Source organism: Polyodon spathula, chromosome 34 (assembly GCF_017654505.1).
Source record: "Polyodon spathula isolate WHYD16114869_AA chromosome 34, ASM1765450v1, whole genome shotgun sequence".
NCBI classification, from domain to species: domain Eukaryota; kingdom Metazoa; phylum Chordata; class Actinopteri; order Acipenseriformes; family Polyodontidae; genus Polyodon; species Polyodon spathula.
Window position 1 is genome coordinate 5,692,667 of NC_054567.1, and position 26,437 is coordinate 5,719,103.

Sequence of the window (26,437 nt, forward strand, 5' to 3'; positions counted from 1 at the left end):
TATGTCGAGCAATGTGTTGTGTGCAATATTCCAGTCTGCTATTGTAGCATGCAGTATATGGGCATTCTGGAGTAGATTCAGCAGTAGCTTACAGTAATTATACACCATTATGAATTCACTTCCTGTGCAGCAGGTATAAGGATCCCTTCTGTCCTTCCATGGAGTCACAGGAACTGAAATCACAGTGTGGTGCAGCAAACACTAGTTTTGCTGTGTGGTGCAAGCTGATATCGACTTCACAAAAGGGTTTACCCTCTGTTGAGTGGGTTAAAATCAGCATGTATCTTACACAGAATATTCTATATTTATAATACAGTCTGATATAATACTGATAATCAGGATTTCTGCTTAATTGGGACGTCACTTTGTTTAATTAGGATACAGTATTTTCAAATGATGACTGGAGATCACTTTTCACAGGAAGACAGTTTCGTGTAGCACAGTACAGTGAGTACATATTTACACTGTGACTTGCGTAAATTGTGTAAACCGCATTGAGCTCTTGAAGGAGCTGCTGAGATCTCCTGTAGTTCTCAGGCTACTGTTGCAAAGAAAGTTGGCGTGTCAACATCACAGATGCCTCGCCTTGTGATAAGATGTGATTTCGTTCTTTTTCTTTTTATGTAGAAATAAAAAAAAAAGGCGATTTAATTTTGTTTAGGAATAAAAAAAAAAATCTAATTATTTATTTAACATTTAATCATAATGTGATGTAATTTTATTATTTTTATTTTTATTTAGAGAGAAAAAAGTGTGACTCATCTCAAGTGCCTCATTTAATTGAGACTTGAGAGCGCTTATTAGGGATATTTTTACTTCCCACGAGGCATCCCAATAAAGCAGCACTGACTGTTTATAGAAGAATATTTAAATAATCGGCACATTTGTACATAATTTCCATGTGATGCAAGATGTGGAGCTTTATCTAAGGCAGTGGTTTTCAAACTTTTAGGCCCCGTACCCCTTTCCAAAAAGTCTAATCTAGTCTACCATGTACCCCCATTTTTTATATATATAAAAAATGCTTACCTACCGATGTGCCTGCTTTTTATCACAGATTTCAGTAAAACCACACCCTGATTAGTAAACAATGCAGCCCCTAGACAAGGGTATGTTATTCTGTATTTTAAAATGAACAAATAGGACTTCAAGATACAAAAAAATTTAAGTGGGTCATTAATATAAATAGCTAAACAGGACTGGATTTTCTGGCTCAGAAGCACAGGGAAGGAGGAGGGGCCAGAGTTCAGCCAATTACTGCTCATGGAACACTGCTGTTAAACCAATTAAAATTAAATACAATTAAAACTAAAACTGCTAGGTAAAATTATTTCAAAATCCAGACTAAAGTGTCAAAACGAGTCCAAAAACAGGTTCTGCTTTTGAAAACAAAACTAGGGCTCTAATTTAAAACAAAATCAGAACGCAATTCTCAACAAAAGTGGCACATTTCTTCCAACAAATGCAGAAATGCATTTTACATAAAAACTCTTTAAAATTTACAAATACAGGCATCTTTTTAAAAAATCTGGTAGCATGCAGAACTATGTGAATATTGAATAACACATTAAATATGTGTGTTTTATTTAACGCGAATGTTCTGGTTTAACACTTGAGCTGCACATTTAAAATGCTGTGTGTCTTGCGCAGTATCGAATCAAGCCAGAATAAGCACGTTGTTTTGAAGTGAATATCTCCAAAAACTAAATTGAAAGGTGACTTTTTTATATTATGCAGTCAAAAATGACTTTCAGCAAAATGCTTCCATGTTAGTGTTTAGTGCAGTCGTCTGTTCATGTTAATCAGCTGCCAGACAGCTTGTTGATGGGCACTCTCTATATAATATGAACACACTCAATAGGTCTGGAGTAGGGAATCCAATTTCAGACACTTCCCAATCCAGGAGTTAGGGATTGATTTTATATATATATATATATATATATATATATATATATATATATATATATATATATATATATATATATCCGCGATTCCATTTTTGTAATAATAACAATACCGTGTTTTTTATTAGCCTAATAATTATCGGCGTACATGCGCAGGCTAATGCAATTACTTGACAAAGAAGTTCTTCTACGAATTAGTCAAAAAAAACACAAAGATAACACAGTCGTGTCCGCTTCTGCTCCAGCGCACTGATTTCACTGTCTCAGCAGGGCGGCACAGCTGCCTGCTAAACTCAATAATACCGGTATTTCAAAACATAAACTTCGACAAAACGCACTGAACTGATTAAACTAAATTACAAACACTGAACATTTAAATTACAGAAAGCAAACGTACCTAGTAAATACTACACATTTTCTGTTTAGCCAACAGACTGCAGCGTCGCGCTGCTATTTGAATATGTAACTGAGCCCTGTGTGCGCTCAGCGCTCACTCCCTGTCAGCAGCCGCTTGGGTGTTTATAGTTAACCTCGCCCAACAGAAAGTAAACGCGCACCAGTAGGGTTGTGGTTTTATTTGAAAGGAGATTCAGCACTGTTAATTCGATTTCTAAATCGCAAAGATTTACAATGTGGTAAAACAAATAAATAAATAAAAATCTATCGTCTGCCATTACAGGATTTTTCTCGCGTACCCCCTGAGGAGCGCTCGAGTACCCCAGTTTGAAAACCACTGATCTAAGAAAAGAGATCCTTATTTGAGCTGTTTAGAGTTAAACATAGTTTTTTTTTTTTTATCACAATGTGCGTTATTTTCACTTGCGAGGTCTTCCTCATTAATGAATTAACTACTTCCTCAACTTTCATTGAGTGCCCTCTTCTGTACTGCCTGTGTTTTTCATGTTTCCAGGCCCTCTCCTGCTACCCATTTTGATGTTCCAAGAGATAACACACACCAAGTATGCCAAGGTTGAGCTCCAGTTTCCTGCATTGTCTGAGATCACTGTCTGTGCATGGGTGCAATGGGACACCAAAACCCAGGGAGTTTCCACCATCTTCTCCTATGCAGAACCTCACTTCATCAATGCGTTTCAACTGCGAGGGCAAACGGACGAACATGGCAACATAAACATGGCTTTAATTGTGCATGGACATCACACGCACTACAAAACACTGCTCAGAAATGATGGGGAGTGGCATCACCTCTGTGTCACCTGGGAAAAAGCTAAGGGGACCTGGGCAATCTACATTGACAGGGAAAGGGGAAGCTCTGGCAGTAGTCTCTATGCAAGCAACGATATTAATGGTGGTGGCATGTTTATCATTGGACAAGACCAAGACACTCTGGGAGGAACTTTTAATGAGGCTTTCTGTGGTAACATCACAGCGTTAAATATCTGGAACCAGACACTGAGTGAAGAGCAAGTGGCAGGGGTCAGTCCCTGCTCAATGATCACGCAGAACCAGCTGTTCCATTGGGATTTAACCAAGATTACTGTTGAAGCAACAGTTGAGCAGTCTTTGATGAAGTTTATGTGCCCAGGTAAGGGTCTATAAAATAACTTGGAATTATATACATGTTTAAAACAATAGGATGTTCTTCTAGAAATATGTCTTGTGGCTTGCGTGAACAGACTGAAGTTCTACTGTATTTGAGGTCCCACCATTTCTCTCTATATCTATATGGATATTGAGAGAGAGAGAGAAGAGGAGGTGAGGCCATAATATGTCACATAATTATGAATGAGGAAATTCTGTTCAATGCCCAGCAGTTAAGATTGTTCTAGCAAGGTTAAAGCCCAGAGCAAGATCCTAGAACCACTCAGAACAATTACAAACATCAGATAGATCTGGGAAAGTCAATATAGTAGAACTGGGGTAATTGTACCTTACACATATTTTTATATACAGCTGGAGAACTGATTATCCAATTAAATGTTGTTATGGGCATGTTTTTGAGAGTGCTGAAAACTGTTAATTGTTAAGTAGTTTGTCTTTTATTTTATTTTAATACGTTGCATTTGCCTTTGCTGTAAAAGGTCAAATATCTTTTGAATCAGAATTTGTACAATCGTCCTCTACTGCTGTACTCAGGCTAAAACACCACGCTACACTGTGCAGTAATCTGACTACGCCAGCTCTGTAAAAGAGCAACTCCAATATAATGTTTCGCAATTTTACCCAAGTTTAACAGCACAGGTTCTTTTTTTGGAAAATAGCAATGCAAGAACCACAAGAAAAGCAGAGAACAAGCAGAAATGGAGTTCAGTGTTTTTATTTATAAGATAAAATATGCGTTTTGCATTCACAGCTGGAGATTATATCATATTTATCATTTTTCAAGGCTTCATAAAGACAGAGGCATTGTAGTTAACATCAGCTACACAAACTACAGACAGCGTCGTTCACAAGCCAGCCCCACTGGTAGTAAAGCACTGAAGGGCACCTTAAGTTACACGGCATAGTGAATAAAGCTCACCCCATTTTACACACAATGTAGCAGTTTGTCAAACTCCTTACCTCCGCTCTTACTTCCCAGCCCCAGCATCCATGCTCACACGAGCTGCTCGTTATCTTGAATGTTCTCCCAGCCCTTTCTTGCTCTTCTTAATCAATCCACCTATGCACCTGCACACAATTGGGCTAATTGATTAATTACACTGCAATTTCCTTACAAAAATTCGCACCTGATTTCAAGGCATACCAATATAAAAAAATCACAGTGCTAATAAAAAATGAAACATCTTTAATAAAAGTGCAACGAAAGCTTAACCCTGTTAAACAAGCTCAATGTTTTTTACCAGGAGACAGTCTGTGCCATTCACAAAGATAGTGACAGGAGGGGACCCCCACTTTATTGAATAGTGACCCTGGAAAAAGGCTTTCTTATCTTTATATTTAACCATTTAGGCTTAATTAGATTTTTATAAATTATGCTTCTTGCACTTCCATTCCCTATATATATTCCCCCCAGGAATTGTGATTAAACTTGATACAGTACTGTCACAAAGACGGCTGCAGTGGGTGACGTCAGACCAGGAACCAGGAAATAAACAACGGAGAGGTGGGGTTTGGTGAAGCTGAGCGATTGTTCTCACTCAGTATTTAATAACAAAACAGGCAGAAAATAGAAGGTTGAAAGACAAACAAGACACAGGACATGCACTCGTAGCCAAAACAAAAAGACAAACAAAACGGACTACACAGACAAAACACTGCGAGCTTGTATTTTAACTATTATACTAACTGTTACCTCCGTCTCCAATCCCGTTCTCCACTCACTGAACACACAACCCCGGGTTATCATTCAAAATGATCTAGACAAGATTCAGAACTGGGCAGACACATGGCAAATGACATTTAATAGAGAAAAGTGTAACGTACTGCACGCAGGCAGTACAAATGTGCATTATAAATATCATATGGGAGATACTGAAATTGGAGAAAGAATCTATGAAAAAGACCTAGGAGTTTTTGTTGACTCTGAAATGTCTTCATCTAGACAATGTGGGGAAGCTATAAAAAAGCCCAACAAGATGCTTGGATACATTGTCAAAAGTGTTGAATTTAAATCAAGGGAAGTAATGTTAAAACTGTACAATGCATTAGTAAGACCTCATCTTGAATATTGTGTTCAGTTCTGATCACCTCGCTACAAAAAGGATATTGCTGCTCTAGAAAGAGTGCAAAGAAGAGCGACCAGAATTATTCCGGATTTAAAAGGCATGTCGTATGCAGACAGGCTAAAATAATTGAATCTGTTCAGTCTTGAACAAAGAAGACTACGCAGCGATCTGATTCAAGCATTCAGAATTCTAAAAGGTATTGACAATGTCGACCCAAGGGACTTTTTCGACCTGAAAAAATAAACAAGGACCAGGGGTCACAAATGGAGGGTAGACAAAGGGGCATTCAGAACAGAAAATAGGAGGCACTTTTTTACACAGAGAATCGTGAGGGTCTGGAATCAACTCCCCAGTAATGTTGTTGAAGCTGACACCCTGGGATCCTTCAAGAAACTGCTTGATGAGATTTTGGGATCAATAAGCTACTAACAACCAAACGAGCAAGATGGGCCGAATGGCCTCCTCTCGTTTGTAAACTTTCTTATGTTCTTATGTTCTTACGAGTGAGTGAGAACATGCAGCTTTTATGCAGCTGTACCATGACTAGACTGCTAATCAATCATTCAATTGGAGTCTCGGTACAACTGCACATGAATTAATAAAGTGCAATTCCCCGTACTCGCATATTATTACATTTTACCTGCACGTGAAGTGCTGTGCAATCCTCTTACCTAAATACAAATATACATTTTAAACAACTCGTGTTCCACAGAACCATAACCAAGATTTACGATTATACTGTATTTACAGTATAATCGTAAATCTCGAAAAACTACTCACTTCTAAATCTTTTGTAGTCATTTTTGTATTACTTTAGTATAAATACATGTTAATTTGGATTCATATGTTGTTTTTTTCTGACTTTATGTGAACGAAAAGACACACATTTTGCCATTTTCCCATTGGAAATAGTGATATTTTGAAATTTCACTGTCCTGGTCACAAAAGCAAAGTTTGTGGGGAATAATAGCCATTTTCTATACTTTTGAGGCATAAGCAATTAGGAAATAACACTTACTACCCAGGAACAAAAATTATGTTACATAGTGTTATCTATTGAGGTGTAATAATGCTGTAAGACGTGTTTCTTTCTCTAATCTTATTGAGGAAAATAAAATAATTAAAGGGGGCTCTTTTTAACAAAAGATAAACTGGTAAACCACCCTTACCACCTGTTAGTAACATTGAACTGTCTTCAACTAAGTGTGAGGAATTTCTTAATTACTTTCAAAATAAAAGTCCATTAGGGATCAAATTCCAGTTTATGGTAACAGTGCTGGAAACTTTTGCTTTCTGCTGAGTAATTAAACATGACTGTAATGCAGATGAGATCCCAAACTATCCCCGCAATTTACCACTGCATTTTACATGCGGTCAATCACAGCCCCCTTCCCAAACCTGCCTGCGCCTCCCGCCAGGTGCACCCCAAGTCTTGTGTATCCCTGTTCCTGCGCCCAGGGGAAGGTCACTGCTGGTGCAAGCTTGCAGCAGTCCTGGAGTTGCACGCTCAGTTTAGCTGCAACAGGATCCGGCAAACAAATAGTCCCAGGGAAAAACAACACACAACAGTTCCGGCGTCCTGCACAATTCTGCTACACTACAGTATGCCAATATTCCTTCCAGAAGCGAGCATCGCATTTTGTAAGCTGCATACATTCATGGTTTTCATTAGTTGTTGGAAGCAATGTTTGCGACACTGCTTCCATAGAATATTTTATGTAAATGCGACTGTACAATCATGAATTTATAGTAGCATCGGGGGGGGGGGGGGGGGGGCTTTAGCCCCCTGATCCCCCCCCCCCCCCCCCCCCCCCCCCCCCCCCCCCCCCCCTCGTTGCATCATTGGCTGTATTGTTTGCCATCACATCTTGGTGACTTTTAAAACTGAGAAGTTATAAGCACCCATGTGGCTTTTAACTTCTGACACCTAATTTATAAAATGATGATGCTTGTTACAGAATAGATATTATTTGGTAAGCTGGTATGATCAAACTGTTTCATTCCACTTTGTTTTGTTTATTATTGGTTGGATTTTTCAGTGTACTCTCTTGTTTGTGTTCCCTGCACTCCAGATCTTAAATTTCTACCCAATAAAGAATGCAGGTCCTTTCAGATCGCCCCAGGAACGCAGCAGCAAACACATGGCTACAGCCCCTGCACAAGACCTCTAGCATTCGTGTGCAAACACAAAAAAGGTAATTTGTTAATAAAATGCATTTGAAATAATGTAACCCATTTTTTACAGTAAGTTAAGGTACTGTACCTTATCTCATTACTTACCATGAAGTTGAACTTTCTTGTTAATATTTTATTTTCAAATTCTCTATTGTACCTTATGTACATGCTTTTCAAAGCTTTGGTTATAGCATAGTCACAAAAACTGCTATATAATGTTATAAGATCGTTTTAAGCCTGAAAAAAAAAAAATCTATATTTGGTATATAAAATATAATTTTAGCATATGTGATTTTTCTTCTTCCACAATTAAACTGTATTTTTGTTTCTCATTTCATATATAATGCTTTCCAGTGCACTCGAAATCATTTCGAAAAAGAATGTTTGTTTGAGTTTTGTCTATTTTGGAAAATTCTATAGGTGTTTATTCGTATTCAAATTGACACCCCATGATAACAATAATAATTATTATGTTGCAGATACATATTTGAAGTTAAAGGAAATAGAAGAATCTCATGAAGAAAGTAACACTCAGTTCATCGACTATTTGATCAAACTTACCAACAGTTCCACGGTAAGCAAACTCAACATTTCAGTTATTCCTGGGGAAATCAATAGAAGTGTATTTTGTATCACCTCAAATGCAGCAAGACGCAACATAATGTCAGCTTTACTTTGCAAGTATAACAACACAAAGTATCCAAAGTTGGTCTTTTGGGAGTCATCTGCAGTTACACTTGAGGTCTGGGCTAATTAACTGATGTGCTGTGTTGAGTGAAATCACTTCCCTTAGACTGCAGTCTGCTGTATCTGTAGTGCTGAAAGAGTTGTATGATGAAACATGAAGTTACTGGAGTTCATTAACTCCATAATTAGACAGTGTTGGGGAGTAACGCGCAACACATAACACATTACAGTAATCTAATTACATTTTTCAGCAACTTGTAATTTTAATGGTTACTTTGTCAGACAAGTAACGAAATGTGGTAACACACTACATGTTATGTGAAAAAGTCACGCACATATAAAAAAGAAGGGCTATGGCTAATGCAGAACGTGGAAATGAGAAAACACTTTAACAGTCAAACCCTACCTGTCACATGAACATGCTTTCCATCATCAGAGGAGGGAATGAGAGGGCTTGCTACCTGTCACACGAACATGCTTTCCATCATCAGAGGAGGGAATGAGTGGGCTTGCTACCTGTCACATGAACGTGCTTTCCATCATCAGAGGAGGGAATGAGTGGGCTTGCTACCTGTCACATGAACATGCTTTCCATCATCAGAGGAGGGAATGAGAGGGCTTGCTACCTGTCACATGAACATGCTTTCCATCATCAGAGGAGGGAATGAGTGGGCTTGCTACCTGTCACATGAACGTGCTTTCCATCATCAGAGGAGGGAATGAGTGGGCTTGCTACCTGTCACATGAACGTGCTTTCCATCATCAGAGGAGGGAATGAGTGGGCTTGCTACCTGTCACATGAACATGCTTTCCATATCAATAGAGGAGGGAATGAGAGGGCTTGCTACCTGTCACATGAACATGCTTTCCATCATCAGAGGAGGGAATGAGAGGGCTTGCTACCTGTCACATGAACATGCTTTCCATCATCAATAGAGGAGGGAATGAGAGGGCTTGCTACCTGTCACATGAACATGCTTTCCATCATCAGAGGAGGGAATGAGAGGGCTTGCTACCTGTCACATGAACATGCTTTCCATCATCAGAGGAGGGAATGAGAGGGCTTGCTACCTGTCACATGAACATGCTTTCTATCATCAGAGGAGGGAATGAGAGGGCTTGCTACCTGTCACATGAACATGCTTTCCATCATCAGAGGAGGGAATGAGTGGGTTTGCCGATTTTAGTGCGATTTTAGGGATAGTGCGCATGAAAAGTTTAGCAAGGAGCTATGTGTGGTGGCCGAAAATGGACCAGGAATTAGAAAAGAATGTAGGAATGCACCAGATTCCAAGTAAATCAGCACACCCGTCCAGAGGCACCGCTACATCCCAGGACATGGCCACAAAGACTATGGGAAAGAATTCATGTGGAGTATGCTGGTCCTCTTAATGGAAAAATGCTCCTGGTGATAGTGGATGTGCATTTCAAGTGTATTGAGGTCCACTTGATGACCTCGTCAACAGCAGAGGCTACTATTGACAGACTCAGAGTCACTTTTGCTATTATAGGACTGCCAGAATCAGTTGTTTCCAACAATGGACCACAGTTTGTGGGAGAACTATTCAGGCAGTTTATGGACCAAAATGGCATCAAGCACATGTTGTACAATTGCAAGATGGCAGAGCCTACCGGAGACATTGGGACCATATCCGTAGTTGTCTTCTTAAAGAGTCAGACATGCCACAGCCTGACAGTCCCCAACTACAAGTAGAGGACATCGTGTCTGACCAGCCCAGTGTGGTTCAGAAAGGCCAGGGGGACTCAAGGACAAACACACCCCTGTCCTCATAGTAGGATCATAGTAGATTCTTGTTCTACATGTTATTATTCTTGATAAAAAAAAAAAAAAAAAAACATAGCGGTTGACAGATACTTAAGGGGGGGGGATGTAGAGTATTGGGGTGTTACGCTTTAAGCAGCGTATGCTAGGCAGGTCAAAGGTCAGAAGGCTTAGTAAGGTTGTGGGGGGCGGGGTTGGTGTGGAAGTGAAGGGCGTTTTGGCAACAGAGACATGTATGGGTGGTGTAATACAAAGTAAGAGTTTAGTTATTTAACACGTCTGGAGTGCATAATTTACAACTACACCGAACAAAAATATAAACGCAACATGTAAAGTGTTGGTCCCATGTTTCATGAGCTGGAATAAAAGATCCCAGAAATTTTTCATACGCACAAAAAGCGTATTTCTCTCAAATTTTGTGCACAAATGTGTTTAAATCCCTGTTAGTGAGCATTTCTCCTTTGCCAAGACAATCCGTCCACCTGACAGGTGTGGCATATCAAGAAGCTGATTAAACAGCATGATCATTACACAGGTGCATCTTGTGCTGGGGACAATAAAAGTGTCACACAACACAATGCCACAGATGTTTCAAGTTTTGAGGGAGCGTGCAATTGGCATGCTGACTGCAGGAATGTCTACCAGAGCTGTTGCCAGAGAATTGAATGTTCATTTCTCAACCATAAGCCACCTCCAACTTCGTTTTAGAGGATTTGGCAGTACATCCAACCAGCCTCACAGCCGCAGACCACGTGTAACCACGCCAGCCCAGGACCTCCACATCCAGCTTCTAAACCTGCAGGATCGTCTGAAACTGTCAGAAACCGTCTCAGGGAAGCTCATCAGCATGCTCATCGTCCTCACGGCCCCATGTCGCAAGGCTCTGTACATAATTCCTTGAAGCTGAAAATGTCAGTTCTTCCATGGCCTGCATACTCACTAGACATGTCACCCATTGAGCATGTTTGGGATGTTCTGGATCGACGTGTACGACAGCGTGTTACAGTTCCCGCCAATATCCAGCAACTTCGCACAGCCATTGAAGAGGAGTAGGACAACATTCCACAGGCCACAATCAACAGCCTGATCAACTCTATGCGATGGAGATGTGTCGCGCTGCATGAGGCAAACGGTGGTCACACCAGATACTGACTGGTTTTCTGATCCACGCCCCTACCTTTTTTTTTTTTTTTAAGGTATCTGTAATCAACAGATGCACATCTGTATTCCTAGTCATGTCAGGCCTAATAAATTTATTTCGACTGATTTCCTTATATGAACTGTAACTCAGTAAAATCTTTGAAATTGTTGCATGTTGCGTTTATATTTTTGTTCAGTGTATATTTTTTTACAAATGTATTTACCGAATGTGAAGTCACATATTTTCTTGTTTTAAATCTGTATTTTCACATGCTTTAGTTGGCCAAACTTTTGGTGAAAATAATAACCTATATTTGTAAAACCCATGAATCCTTCGGTAAAAAATGGCAAAAAGTGAGAAAAAAGGGCTTGGATTTGCTGTATATTGTTAAGGTCACGAGTGTGCTAAGGGTTTAAAATGAGCTTCGAACAGCAGCTAACCTCCAGAGTTCTCCCTTCCTCAGATTGAAGCAAGCTTTTCTGCTAAGTACTTAGTAAACGTGAGTGTCTCTGAAGTGCACCAGATCCTGCAGTGCACACACCAAGCCCTCAGAGAAGGGGATGGGGAGCTAGAGCCGTCTGACCTGCTGGCACTAGTGCAGTTTCTGATGCACGTGGCTGACATGGATGTTAAAGCCAACGAGAGCACGGTAACCATTGAGGAACTCAGCAGGAACTTCATTGCAATAGCAGGTGCAATGTTTGAAAAGGACCATGTCAGCAAGTGGGCAGCTATTAGGGAGGTAAGAGTCCAGACTGGAAACCCAGCTACACCCCTTGCCTCCTCTGTAATATGACTGTTAAACGTTACTATCGAGGCAATTGCATTATTTCAGCAGGGAACACAGCAGAAATTCAAAATGGGGACTTTGATGATTTAAAAGCAATACTAAAAGTGATCTTTTCTAAATGCAAAAACTAGTTTTAAGGTGGGGCGTGCACTTTTTAAATTAGGGGTGTCAATCTCCAGTCTTTGAGGGCCGCAGGATCTTCTGATTTTCATTCCAACTTAAGCTCTCAGTTAACTTAATTGATCAAATTATTTGTGTAATTGGACATATATTTTTTTTAAGTTTTTTTTTACAGTTGATGATTAAAACATACACTTTATTCAAGCTACCTACCTATAAAACATTTTAAGGGCCAGGAGAGAAGTGTTAAATGTGTCCAATTATACAAATAATTAGCCAAATGAAGTCATTGAGAGCTCGGGTGGAACGAAAGCCAGGACACACTGCTGCCTTCCTGGCACACCTGGGTTAAATACATGAGATTATACTATCTTGCAGTGGGCATTTTGACCTCTAGGTGGCAGTGTAAAACAAGTAATATCCAATGACACCAATGCATGCTGCATTTTTCTATTTAATGATTTGTTTCTCTTTCCGTATTATTAAGAGCTAATGAACTAGTATTGATAGAGGGGAACCAATGTGTTTGTCTAAAGATAGCTTAATTTAGCTTATTGAGAAAAATACAAACTAGAGCTTTTAAGTAAAATCACAAAACCCCATGTGGGTGATCATACAGTATGAGGCCAAGTGGAACTGTGTCAGTATACCTTCCCAGAAGACTGCACTAATTACTTTGTAGAAAGAGAACGTCACTTTGATTCGGTGTCAGAGCGTTCTTCAAAAAGAGAAAAAGCTTGTATGCCTGTTGCTATAACTACAATAATGAGTTTTTTTCACATTTTAGCTTCACAGTAATTGTTCTTTTCGGTCATAATAATATTGCAATACTTAAGAAACAGCGTATACAAACGAATATGGTGTGTGTGTGTGTATGTGTATATATACACACACACACACACAAATGTGTGATTCAGTCAGCAATCATTTGCACATTATATATACAGTGTGTGTGTGTGTGTATATATATATATATATATATATATATATATATATATAGATATATATATATATATATATAATAGTACATAAGCATACACAGTACATTGAAATGTAGAAATGCTTTGACTATTGAAGCTCATTTTACAGAAGGCAGCATTCTTAAACCAATTCTAGCTCTGCCTTGTATTCTGTGTGATGTCAATAGGCAATTCGAGCTTCATTTTATCAGCAGCTCTCTCAAGGTCACTCTTGGAGTGGAAGATACTTTGCAGGAACTGAATACCAGTTTAATTTGTGTCTGTTTTCATTTCTTTTTTCTAGCTTGTAAATGGACCGATGACGGTGGTCCAGAGCATTGACAGGATGGCTGCCAATCTTAACCTGCTGCTGACGGCTGGAAGCAGTGAGATGGTGATAGACAGCAGTAACATCAGTACGTTAAGCACACTGCTGCCATGCTCTGCATATATGAAGAATAGCTTGCTTTAATCGCACGCCACCAGTATTGAGTTTAAATTTTCTGTTTGCCTGTTATCACAGAACATTTCCATCTGGGAAAGTCTCATAAATACCATTTATTTTCAAACCATTTATGGTGATTGTAGCTAACAAAATAATACCATACATCTTACCCATTGTGCACTTACATGACTGTAATGCGTTGCTTGTTTCTGCAGAACTCAAAGTGAAACAGCGGTTCCTCAGCCATAATTCCTCTGATGCTGACTTCTATGGGCTGCAATCTGGGAATGAGAGCACTGGCGATTACATTTCAGTTCCTCCTGAACAAATCAAAGAACTTCAACGACATGGTAAGTTTGTGTGAAGCACGTCGGGTGAGGAGGGTCTCACTGCTGCAACATGTCAACATATGGAATGTAAAATTTGGCATGAGGTCTTATCGAGTCGACGCAGAGTGCTGAATTTTGGTACTAACTCAGAACAAGGCATGTGGAACACAATAACAAAAGAAAAACTATTAACCATAGGTGGCGCTATTGAATCTCATATGGTATGTTAACCCAGTAAGGGATACAATGATGAATGAGGCCTCAAACACACAGCTTTTTAGCTACTCTTTGATCAATTACTATAATTAACTGTGCTATCTTGTCACCCGGATGGCTTGTGGGTGACGTTAGACCAGGAAGTAGACAGACAGGCTTGTACGCACTGGACACTCGGGCTCCCCCCTCGTACGCACTGGACACTCGGGCTCCCCCCTCGTACGCACTGGACACTCGGGCTCCCCCCTCGTACTCACTGGACACTCGGGCTCCCCCCTCATACGCACTGGACACTCGGGCTCCCCCCTCGTATGCACTGGACACTCGGGCTCCCCCCTCATATGCACTGGACACTCGGGCTCCCCCCTCGTATGCACTGGACACTCGGGCTCCCCCCTCGTATGCACTGGACACTCGGGCTCCCCCCTCGTGCGCACTGGACACTCGGGCTCCCCCCTCGTGCGCACTGGACACTCGGGCTCCCCCCTCGTGCGCACTGGACACTCGGGCTCCCCCCTCGTGCGCACTGGACACTCGGGCTCCCCCCTCGTGCGCACTGGACACTCAGCCCCCCCCCCCCCTCGTACGCACTGGACACTCGGGCTCCCCCCTCGTGCGCACTGGACACTCGGGCTCCCCCCTCGTGCGCATTGGACACACAGCCCCCCCCCTCGTACACACTGGACACTCGGGCTCCCCCCTCGTGCGCACTGGACACTCGGGCTCCCTCCCTCGTACGCACTGGACAATCGGGCTCCCCCCTCGTACGCGCTGGACACCTGTCACTCATACACTGCGCACAGGGGCGGGGTGCATCCGTCACACATACACTACGCACAGGGGCGGGGTGCATCCGTCTCACACTACACACAGTTGGCGGGGTGCATCCGTCACACACTGCGCACAGGGACGGGGTGCATCCGTCTCACACTACGCACAGGGGCGGGGTGCATCCGTCTCACACTACGCACAGGGGCGGGGTGCATCCGTCTCACACTGCGCACAGGGGCGGGGTGCATCCGTCTCACACTGCGCACAGGGGCGGGGTGCATCCGTCACACACTGCGCACAGGGGCGGGGTGCATCCGTCACACACTACACACAGGGGCGGGGTGCATCCGTCACACACTGCACACAGGGGCGGGGTGCATCCGTCACACACTACTGCACACAGGGGCGGGGTGCATCCGTCTCACACTGCACACAGGGGCGGGGTGCATCCGTCACACACTGCGCACAGGGGCGGGGTGCATCCGTCTCACACTGCGCACAGGGGCGGGGTGCATCCGTCTCACACTGCGCACAGGGGCGGGGTGCATCCGTCTCACACTACGCACAGGGGCGGGGTGCATCCGTCTCACACTGCACACAGGGGCGGGGTGCATCCGTCACACACTGTGCACAGGGGCGGGGTGCATCCGTCACACACTACACACAGGGGCGGGGTGCATCCGTCACACACTGCACACAGGGGCGGGGTGCATCCGTCTCACACTACGCACAGGGGCGGGGTGCATCCGTCTCACACTACACACAGGGGCGGGGTGCATCCGTCACAAATACACTGTGCATAGGGGCAGGGTGCATCCGTCACACACACACTGCACACAGGGGCGGGGTGCATCCGTCTCACACTACACACAGGGGCGGGGTGCATCTGTCACACATACACTGCGCACAGGGGCTGGGTGCATCCAGCACACATACACTGCACACAGGGGCGGGGTGCATCCGTCTCACACTGCGCACAGGGGCGGGGTGCATCGGTCTCACACTACACACAGGGACGGGGTGCATCCGTCACACACTGCGCACAGGGGCGGGGTGCATCCGTCACACATACACTGCACACAGGGGCGGGGTGCATACGTCACACACTGCGCACAGGGGCGGGGTGTATCCGTCACGTATGCACATATGACTTTTTTTGTATTTCTTTAATGTAATCCACTTGGCTTGTTCTGGGCCAGGACTGAAACCCAGCCATATGTGTGGCTATATCACAAGCAAATCAGCTTCATGCCGAAACCACTGGGACCACAGTGGGAGAGGCAGTAAAATAACTAGATCTCTTGCCAATCACCCTAAAAATGTTGGACTTCAGTGTCTTTAGTTCATTCACAAGAAAACCTGGAAGCAGCTTATATATACATCTCTTTTTTCCTTCAGGTTTTAAAAAAGTTACCTTTGTCAACACGTGGTATGGCTCCTTGCATCCCTATTTCGAAAGTGCAAACAATATCACTCAGTTTTCTGCAATTTCAGATGGAAGCCGCAAGTAAGTTAACTGCTACAGTACAGTACATCAAAAATATTGAACCGGACCCCAGAATTGATCTGAATCTTGAGTATTACTCTATATGGAAGATGACACAGGCTGCACCTCTCTCAGAGTATTGGTTGATTTGGCTGCCACATAAAATGCATCACTCTGAAAAGTGTCTAAATGGCAGTCAAGTAAATCAGTCCAATCGGATCGTGTGGTGTACAGATTGAGTCATTCTGCCACAGGAATGCAGGTTTGCTTCCTGGCTGTGCCTTGTTTCCGATCTTTGCTGGGGATTCCACAAGAAGGTGCATTTTATCCAAAACACGTGACTCAGTCATTGAATTCCAATACACATGACTCCATCATGTCGGGGACATTCCTTTTACACAGAAGTGTGTGTTTATGATGCTTCCCATTGTTTGTCCACCCCCTGTTGTGTTGTGTTAGTTGTGTGAAATATTTGTGGACACGTTCCCTGCTCATGCATGTTAACCCTCTTTGTAATCTGTTTAGGTATGTGGGTACAGTGCTGGGTTCTTCTGTTATCTCTACCACTATACTAAGCGATGCTCAACAAATTAACATGGCTGTAAACTACCAGCTTCAGCACAGAGTGGAGGTAATGCTAAGAATGTATAATGATCAGTGATATTACCAAGAATGTGTCCCATTTGACTTGAGGGATACTTTCAATCCATGATATATTGTATCGTAATAGAGGTATGTATCACATGTATTGTGATACAAGACTAAAAGCACACAGAGCTCATTGTAGCTCACCAAGTGGTTCTTGAATGAACCCACCTAGCTCAGTTAAATTAGATTTTTTAACAAAATTAAGTGACCATTTAATTGTATTATGCATCATACCAGTAGCCATGCAAGTAGCCAAGCAGGACAATAATATATTTAATGATACCTATCCTATAGCAACCTGCATATCATGATGTGTATCGTATTATTAATGCATTCGTGTATCTTTACACCCCAAACATTGACTCTCATTATATTGTGGTCAGGACATTACAATGGGGTGATAATAAGAGGAAGGGTATGTTTAAGGAGTGATATTAAGGGGTTAGACTGTAAATCTTGCGGATGGTGTAACTTCAGTAAAGCACATATATTGACTGGTTTCTGTTTGTTGCATAGATATTACTGTTGTTTACCAATATTTTTTTTTTCTAAGTATACTCCTGGAATAGAATTCGAGCCTGTTTGTGTATTCTGGGATTTCAACCTCAGGTAGGTACAGTGCTTTAGAGCAGAAAAACTACAATCTCTTGTGCACTTACTTAGTATACCACATGTACATTTCATGTCTGTTCTGCGTTTAGAAGTCAGATAAATTTGGCCTGGATTGTTCCATAGGCGTTCTACTATAACATTGTGTACGGTACTGTGAGCCTAATTAGCCACAGTGATTAGGTAACAAGCCTAATTAAGTTTATCAATAATTTCCATCCCAGTCTTCAAGATATATTATAGCTGAGGAAGCAGCCCAGAAATATAGAGAGAATTGTCCATTTGTTTTCCAAATAGTACTTGCAATTTTGTTACACAAATACAATTTCACAGATAAAAACATGACTTTACATTGACGTCAAACCCTAAAAATGATATAGCACTATGTCTATAGCACACCTAACAACATCCGAGGCCAGAATTAGACAGACATTCCTCTGCTGATTTTAAGGTCTGTATTTATTTCGTGAAATGTGGTTCTTTCCTAAGTTGTATTACATCTGTATTTATAGCTTTAATCTTTTAGGAACTGTATTTCACATTCTTGTCTTGCTAAAGTGATTTCTGTGTAGTAGGATAGCATAGAATAGTTGACTAACCAACTAGAAAAGTGACAGTGACAGAAACAGGTGTTTGATAAATCACACACTTCAATTTCAAAACAGCAGCAGCAACACAGTGATGCTTTTACATTTTTAAAGTGTATACTGGTAGTGAACTAGCAATGCCAATATTTTAATTGCATTCAGCTGTTTGAATTAAACTAAACTAATTGTGTGCGGTTTCAGATGGACCGAAGTGCTGTTGTGTGTGCAATCCATTGCATTTAAATTACATTTTAAAACATTGACATTTAAACTAAAGTGCACAAACAATAAAGTGTTACAAAACTGTACGAGAGCAGTCACATATGTGTGTTATTAATATGTTTTTGTTGACTACTTGTTTCTGGACAATAAGTAGTCATTGTACCCCTGCTGTGCATGTAGTGACCTGGTTGTGTCTGTGTTCTGTCCAGGATGGAGAAGGGAGGGAGCTGGTCCACGGCAGGGTGTAACGTAACTGCCCTGGGTTATAAATCAACATCCTGCTTCTGCAACCACACCACCAACTTTGCCCTGCTGTTAGAAGTTTACGAAGTGCACGTAAGCATCTATTGTATACAAAACTGTCATGCATCATCATGCTGTTGGAACTGTTTCCAATTGCAATATGTTATCACTTTATTAGGACCTGTCGACCCTATTGCATTGCCCTGGTGTGGGACACACTCCTTTGGTTACTCTGAAAAGCTGAACAAACGCCATAGTTTACTTAAGTATCATTGCTGATCAACGTCCACTCAGCAATGCTTCACTTGTATTCTGATAGGGATGGCTACTTCAGGATGATAATGTGCTCATTACTGCATGTGAACCGCTTGGGGAATGTGACAGAGAAAATTGTGGCCCAACCCTATAAAGGTATAGGTCCTAATAAAGTGGCTGCTGGGAAGTGTACTATGGTACAGGTTTTTCCATATAAGGTGTGTAACCACACGTTGTATAAATTACAGATATGGACTTGTTTCAGTATACAATAACATCTTTTGTTACACAAGTGAGGATGATCTAGTAACGCTACGTTAGTTTTCTCCAGCCCATAGAGCTATTGCTTTCATGACTAGTCCTCGTGAAAGTTTGTAAAGCGTTACAATGAAAGAAAGCACAAAATGATATCGCAAAAGTCTGCAGGAAGCCATAAAGTAGTACAGTATTTCCTGTTAGATTAAAAAAAAAAAAATTGTCAGTTTTTCGTTAAGTGTATGGAAAATTACAAAGCGGTGTGTAATTCAATATGTTACCTTTATTCAACAGGTTTCATTCGACTTTTCGAATCAAAATGAGTTAATTCTATAGGGTGAAGCAAAGCCTTTGGCCATAGCTGTACTTACTTGTCTGAAACAGGAACTTTTATATATTACAGAAAACAAACTCTAGGTTCCATTTACTGTACATAAAATAAGTTCCTTCTACTAAACCAGCATAAACAAAGCATGGTTAGAAAAACCTGTCTCCTGTACAAGGGCCTGCTTCACTAGCATTGTATACCATTCATCTCTGGAGGTCTGGGTTTAAGTCACTAGTGAAATTAATTTGGTGCGCCCAGCTAAACGTTACAGAAATGTTAGTCCACAGCACAACAAGTCTGGATGGAGGTGTTCCCGTTCACTTGTGAGAGGAAGCATTCACCATAGCTAGTTCATGGTACCTTGGCTTTCATTAGTTAGAAGCACTACAAACCAGTGCACACACATACAGAGGGTCCTCACCGTCCCATAATAATCACACACCACCTGAACGCTTAGGGATCTGTACAGTCGGATGGGATTATAGTGAAAGCCTTTAAAAGGTTAGGAGTGTGGAGAGGCACAATCAAAGCAGATATCCTGTTCACCATGTAGTGGGAGGCAGACAGCTAGATGGGCAGACATGATCAGCCCATGAAGTTCCCAATTTCTGAATGAGAATCTGAAAAAATAATGGCTTCTAAAACTATTTCAACATTGACCTGAATACTGATTAGATCCAAGTGCTAGGAACAGTGTAGTAACACATGCATGCATTGTATGTTTGCAGCGAAGCCCAGCGGAGGAATCTACTCTGAGGATGCTCACTTTCATTGGCTGTGGGGTGTCCCTCTGTGCCCTGGCCATGACCTTCATTCTGTTCATTGCTGTGGGGTGAGCCTGATAACCTTTCAAAGGAATCTGATAGTAATTGTATAGAGTACACCTATTTCACATTCTGCATGGTGTAGAAAATTAAATCCGTTTACAGTTGCTTGTGGAAATAATGGCTAATTACACACATTTCTGAATCATATATATTAGCACTAGGATGTGCCATTTGTGTGGATTTTGTTAATTTCATCACAGCGGTGTCTTATCTGTCAAAGCATGTTACTGATCGAAAGCTTGTCAGTCAATAGGTCAATGTTTTAGGTATAACTACTTCAGGGTTTGTACGCTAGTCTGGAAAAAGTATGGAAAAATACCAAACTGATTTCCAGGTCTTGAAATATGCTTGAAAAACCATGTCTCCGTTATGGAAGTCTTGAAAAAGTCTGGAATTTTACTAGTATCACGGAAGAATGAAAATAATTTATTTATTAGTAGCAACTATGTTGCTTGCGACCAAATCCTGCGAGGATTGCCAAATGTAACACCCCTTACAACGCCCTGACAACTCAAGCAATCCTGTCCAGTCAGCGCACTGGTATATGTCACATGACTCCCTCTGCTCCAGTGAAACGAAGGGTAAAATGGACACTACGACAGCCAAAGTATATACATTTATATTGAAGGCTATGATTTTTTAAACAAAGTTACAAACTGGAATTACAAGCTACTGTTCTCTGCTTACTGTACTTGTTCAGGTTATCATGGTCTTTTAAGGATCAATACCCATGAGGTAATGGTTACATTTTGATTTCAGGGAACCAAGGTTATGATAATAACCCAACGTTTTTGTGATTCAGTGAAACCAGACGTTTTGCTTATATAACTTCATAAGAGATTGTTGGACAATGTGGAAGGTCCTATAGAACCTTTCTTTTACATTCGGAAAAGGATTTAAAGAAAAATAGTTCAAATAGTGACTAATCTTAATACCGCCATCCTAAATTTATGAACCAGGTTTTGTGTGAATCTCATTTCACTGTATTTTTATTGCAAAATGTAATGTTAATAAGTGATGCAGTCAATGACCTCAGGTGAGAAACCCATCTGGACTAACAGTATTTAGATCTAGCTCCTAGTCTAGTCTACTGTACTACATTGAAAACATTTGCACATTTTATGTGAAACAGCAGTGAACATAGACAGCTTTAAACAAAATCACGTCAAGGTTTTGCTACATGATATGTTTTTTTGTATGAAAATTGTAAAGTCAGTGAAGTCTTGACAACACAATATAAATTGAGCATAAATACAGAAGGGGAGAGTACTGCCCTGCCTTCACCTCTCTATCTTTATACTTTGGAATCTGAAGTTCATACAGACAGTGTTTTTTTCTTTCTTAAAGGGTTAAATAATATTGATATAGACACAGATTTCTCTGCATATAATGAAAATGATTACAAGGGTAATAGAGATTTTGAAATGATTGTTATGTACAAGGTACTACTTTTATAAAGTATTGATTTACACAGTCCCTTGGGATCTGGAAAGCAAGCATCTTAACCACTAGTAGTGCTCTTCTGCATTCGTAGTTATAGAGCATTTTAACCTGGTCCTATCTCACTGACAGGGGACAGAATCTGTAACGGCAGTGCGTCACACAACACTGCCTGTTACATGTAGTTATACTGTGTGATGAATGGGTTGTCAAAAAACAATTCATAAATCTTCTATTTGTAATTTGTTCTTTCAGCGTTCCTGACTCAGACCGAACTACAGTCCACAAGAATCTCATCTTTGCATTGGCAGCTGCAGAAACCCTGATTCTCTTCAGTGAACTGGCCAGCAGCAACAAGGTATAGTACCAAGAAAACAAACTGCCTTGATCACTGGCAATTCTACAAAGTATGAACAAGTATTGTATGCAGGGTGAAGCCAGTGTACCCTTATAAAAGTTTACCATGGTATTTTTGAAGTTTTCCCATGGTTTTCCCATGTTTATGTTATGCATTTACCATAGTTTATTAATATGCTTTATCATACCTCGCTGGTCTTTCTCTTATTCATTATCATTTTTAAAAGTTCTGGTATAAATTAAAAGTGTGAGATATCTTTTAAAAATAATCTTTGAGAGGTGTCCATGTTTTAAAAAAACATAACATCTTGTCTTTAACATCCTGTAGTAGCTAATTTCGGAAACTGGGAAATGAAATGCATGCATTTTAAAAGTGCAGTCTGTGATTTCTCGATTGAACAGAAAGCCACTGTGGACAGTCCAAGCTGATTTACATTAATAATCCTGTGTAGGTTTAAAATAGTGGAGATTAAAGAACTCATCTGATCCTCTTTTCAGATTGAAAATAATCCATTAGCAGCATGTGCAAAAGTATAATGAGGTGCAAAGGAGCCAAAGGGCCAGTGGAGCAAGCGGTGGCTCCAATTTAAAAGTGGCTCTTGAAAATAGTATTTCAGAGCAAAAATGTCAAAAGTGGAGCAGTGCAAAATTAGCTCATGAGCAAAGCAATGGACACCACACTAAAAACTTCCAAAATATATTTTTCAACTGTACCATTCTAGCACTTTGTTATCCAGTATTAATAATACTACATACAGCTTTAATAGGACCATCTATTTTATTTGCAATGACAGTGCTGTGCAATGACAAAGTCTATTTTTTTCCAAAAGGAACCTAGCAAACATGTTTTTCTGCTAGTTTTACTCTTACAATTGTTCAATTTTTCACAAAAAATGGTCTTTGCACTTGATTCAAAATCCAATATTTGTGTGTGTTCTAATGTTGTAGATGGCTGCTGGTACCACTGTAGGTCAGCAGTCTCTCTGAGGAGAGAATGTACTGATACAGAACGATATAGCAGGCTCTTTTGCAAATTGTTGGAATTCACTATCATTGTGAATGGCATAGTTGACTAGAAGATGCCAGTCGAGTAACAGTGCAGCACGCTAGTGGGTGGAATGCCAGCAACATGCCCCCCTCTTGCCTCCACTAGGCGCTGTGCATGGCTGTCACAGCTCTTCTTCATCTCTTCTTCATGGCTTCCTTCACCTGGATGCTGGTGGAAGGTCTTCTGCTCTGGAGCAAAGTGGTTTCTGTGAATATCAGCGAAGACAGGAGGATGAAGTTATACTATGTCATTGGCTGGGGTAAGGTCATGCTATTACATGTTTCACAAACACAAGCAGGTGTATCTTTATTCACAGAGGTGTTGCAGTTTGTGTGTCAGTGGAGATTTATGTTTTGTTGCGTCCACTTTTGTTACTAAATTAGGTAATGGAATAAATTTATGGTTTTAATTAATTATCAATTAAGTAGTTTAAGGGAATGGATCCTAAATTGCTTAAGTTATCGCAATTTTGTTTGTATGGATCCAGACACTTTTGAGGAGCTGCTGAGGCTTGTAGGACCATGAATAACCGGAAATGACACTACAGTGCTTCAGTGTACATATCAATAAAATGATTGATTGTAGTAGGATTCAAAACCATGATATCTTCTGAAGAAGTCGTCGTCTTGCATAGCCACGTGATCGATGGCTCAAAGAGTCACTCTTGATTGGCCAAAGGTAAAATGTTTCTTGAAAATATTTCTCAAAGTACCCAGGTCTACTCTGAGAAGCATGTTTTCTTGTTTCTGGAAACACAGAACCAGCATATTTAAGGAAACATTCTCTCTGGAAGTATGTTGATACCATATGACAATCTCAATAATAAAAGGTTGGTAAATATAGCCTATGTATCTAATGCTCATTTTACTTTTAGAGAAAGAAAGTAAAGCGTTACAATCTATCACTCTAACAATTATGCTATCCCCAATAAGAGCACACTTTCACTTCTCTATCCATGATGTCATCCCCCCAATAAGAGCACACTTTCACTTTTCTATCCATGATGTCATCCCCCCAATAAGAGCACACTTTCACTTCTCTATCCATGATGTCATCCCCCAATAAGAGCACGCTTTCACTTCTCTATCCATGATGTCATCCCCCAATAAGAGCACGCTTTCACTTCTCTATCCATGATGTCATCCTCCAATAAGAGCACGCTTTCACTTCTCTATCCATGATGTCACCCCCCAATAAGAGCACGCTTTCACTTCTCTATCCATGATGTCATCCCCCAATAAGAGCACGCTTTCACTTCTCTATCCATGATGTCATCCCCCAATAAGAGCACGCTTTCACTTCTCTATCCATGATGTCATCCCCCAATAAGAGCACGCTTTCACTTCTCTATCCATGATGTCATCCTCCAATAAGAGCACGCTTTCACTTCTCTATCCATGATGTCACCCCCCAATAAGAGCACGCTTTCATTTCTGAAGAATACAAAAAAAAAACCATGACATTTATTTTTTCTCTTCTATTCAGGATTGCCAGTCATTATTGTTGGCATTACCTTGGCAACTTCCTTCAACAAGTACATGGCAGATAATCATTGCTGGCTGAATGTGCAGACAGATATCATCTGGGCTTTTGTTGGGCCTGTACTCTTTGTCCTGTCTGTAAGTGATTACGCTGTTCCCTTCCTCTATGAAGTGTATTGTACAAAAAAATCCACCGTGCACATTGTCACATGTTAATTGGAGTAGGACAAACAAATGCCATTTAATGGCATTATGAAACTATTGGAGGACTAGGTCATTCTGTGATAATGAATGTCTTCTGGCATTTGCATCTGTTTGTTATATAAATGCTTAGTAGTTGGCTCAGGAGGCCCTTGAATTGGTTGACTCTGGTACACATTTTAGAAGGCGAATAACATTAGGCACTGGACCGTTTGTATTATTGCAAATTCATCACATACAATGGCAAATACAACCGAAAGCATGCATCTGCACACACTTTGTAATATAATACATGCATTGAGAAAACTATTATTAAAAAACAAGAAGACAAAAATGTGGACTCTTTACAAAAGCCTTCAAACACAACAGAAAACACACCGTGCCGATATTATAATATATACTGTATAGCAGTCTCCGAGAAGGGCACTTTAATCACTCAATGAACATTTCATTAAAATAAGTAATGATGATCAGTAATCTATTCATTGATTTTGTGGTAATCTCTCTCTCTCTCTCTCTCTCTCTCTCTATATATATATATATATATATATATATATATATATATATATATATATATATATATATATATATAGTACCAGTCAAAAGTTTGAGTACACTTGCTGGAAACTAGTTTTTTTTCATAATTGACCATGTTTTACGTTTCTGTAAATACTTGAAAATGAAAACACATGTTACAATATACAAAACAAAACATAATGAGTATCAAAACAATGTTTAAGAGAAAAAATCTTGGCTGTAAATCTTGGATTCCTCAAAATAGCCACCCTTTGTCTTAATAACAGCCTCACAAACACAAGGCATTCGGTTAATAAGTTTCAACAGGAAATCACCCAACAAGTCTTCCTAGCTCTTCTGCAGCAATTCCCAGAGATGTAGGGCACTTGTGGGTAGCTTTGCTCTGACTCTTTTGTCCAGTTCGTCCCATTCAAGTTCTATGGGATTGAGGTCTGGAGACTGGGCAGGCAAGGTCATTAGATTGAGTTGTCCTTCACTTTCCTTCTTCGCCAGATAGTTCTTGCACAACTTTGAGGTGTGTTTCGGGTCATTATCTTGCTGAAGAATGAAGGACTGCCCAACTAGCCGTAATTCTGATGGAATGGCATGCCTCTGAAGTATGCTATGATAGCCATGCTGGTTGAGCTTGCCATGGACTTGGTAAAAATCACCAACTCTGTCAGCAGCAAAGCAACCCCAGACCATGACACTGCCTCCTCCATGCTTGACAGTGGGAACCACTCATGCAGAACTCATGCGCTCACCCTCTCTGCATCTTACAAATACTCGGCAGTTGGACCCAGATATTCCAAATTTTGGCTCATCAGTCCATAAGACCGACTTCCACTCCTCAAACGTCCAATTTCTGTGTTTTTTGGCCCAGGCAAGTCTCTTCCTCTTATTCTGCACTCTTAGCAATGGTTTCTTTGTAGCAGTTCTTACAGTTAGGTCAGCTTTATGTAATCTCCTCTGAACGGTTGATGTTGAA

At 40.8% G+C, this 26,437-nt stretch overlaps 1 protein-coding gene across 2 annotated transcripts in view; it reads left to right on the forward strand.

Moving 5' to 3' along the window:
* The window catches only part of LOC121303640 (adhesion G-protein coupled receptor D2-like), an 82,362-nt gene that overhangs the window by 15,919 nt on the left and 40,006 nt on the right, over positions 1-26,437 (forward strand). Inside the window, exons 5-18 of one of the 2 annotated variants that reach the window (XM_041234443.1) lie at positions 2,815-3,447; positions 7,603-7,725; positions 8,185-8,279; positions 11,780-12,058; positions 13,490-13,601; positions 13,846-13,980; positions 16,345-16,453; positions 16,958-17,063; positions 17,634-17,689; positions 18,708-18,834; positions 20,308-20,411; positions 22,102-22,204; positions 23,357-23,510; positions 24,737-24,870. In XM_041234443.1, the coding sequence (XP_041090377.1) occupies positions 2,815-3,447; positions 7,603-7,725; positions 8,185-8,279; positions 11,780-12,058; positions 13,490-13,601; positions 13,846-13,980; positions 16,345-16,453; positions 16,958-17,063; positions 17,634-17,689; positions 18,708-18,834; positions 20,308-20,411; positions 22,102-22,204; positions 23,357-23,510; positions 24,737-24,870 (2,270 nt within the window). The remainder of the gene's footprint in view (positions 1-2,814; positions 3,448-7,602; positions 7,726-8,184; positions 8,280-11,779; positions 12,059-13,489; positions 13,602-13,845; positions 13,981-16,344; positions 16,454-16,957; positions 17,064-17,633; positions 17,690-18,707; positions 18,835-20,307; positions 20,412-22,101; positions 22,205-23,356; positions 23,511-24,736; positions 24,871-26,437) is intronic. The other variant, XM_041234444.1, reaches the window with a different exon arrangement.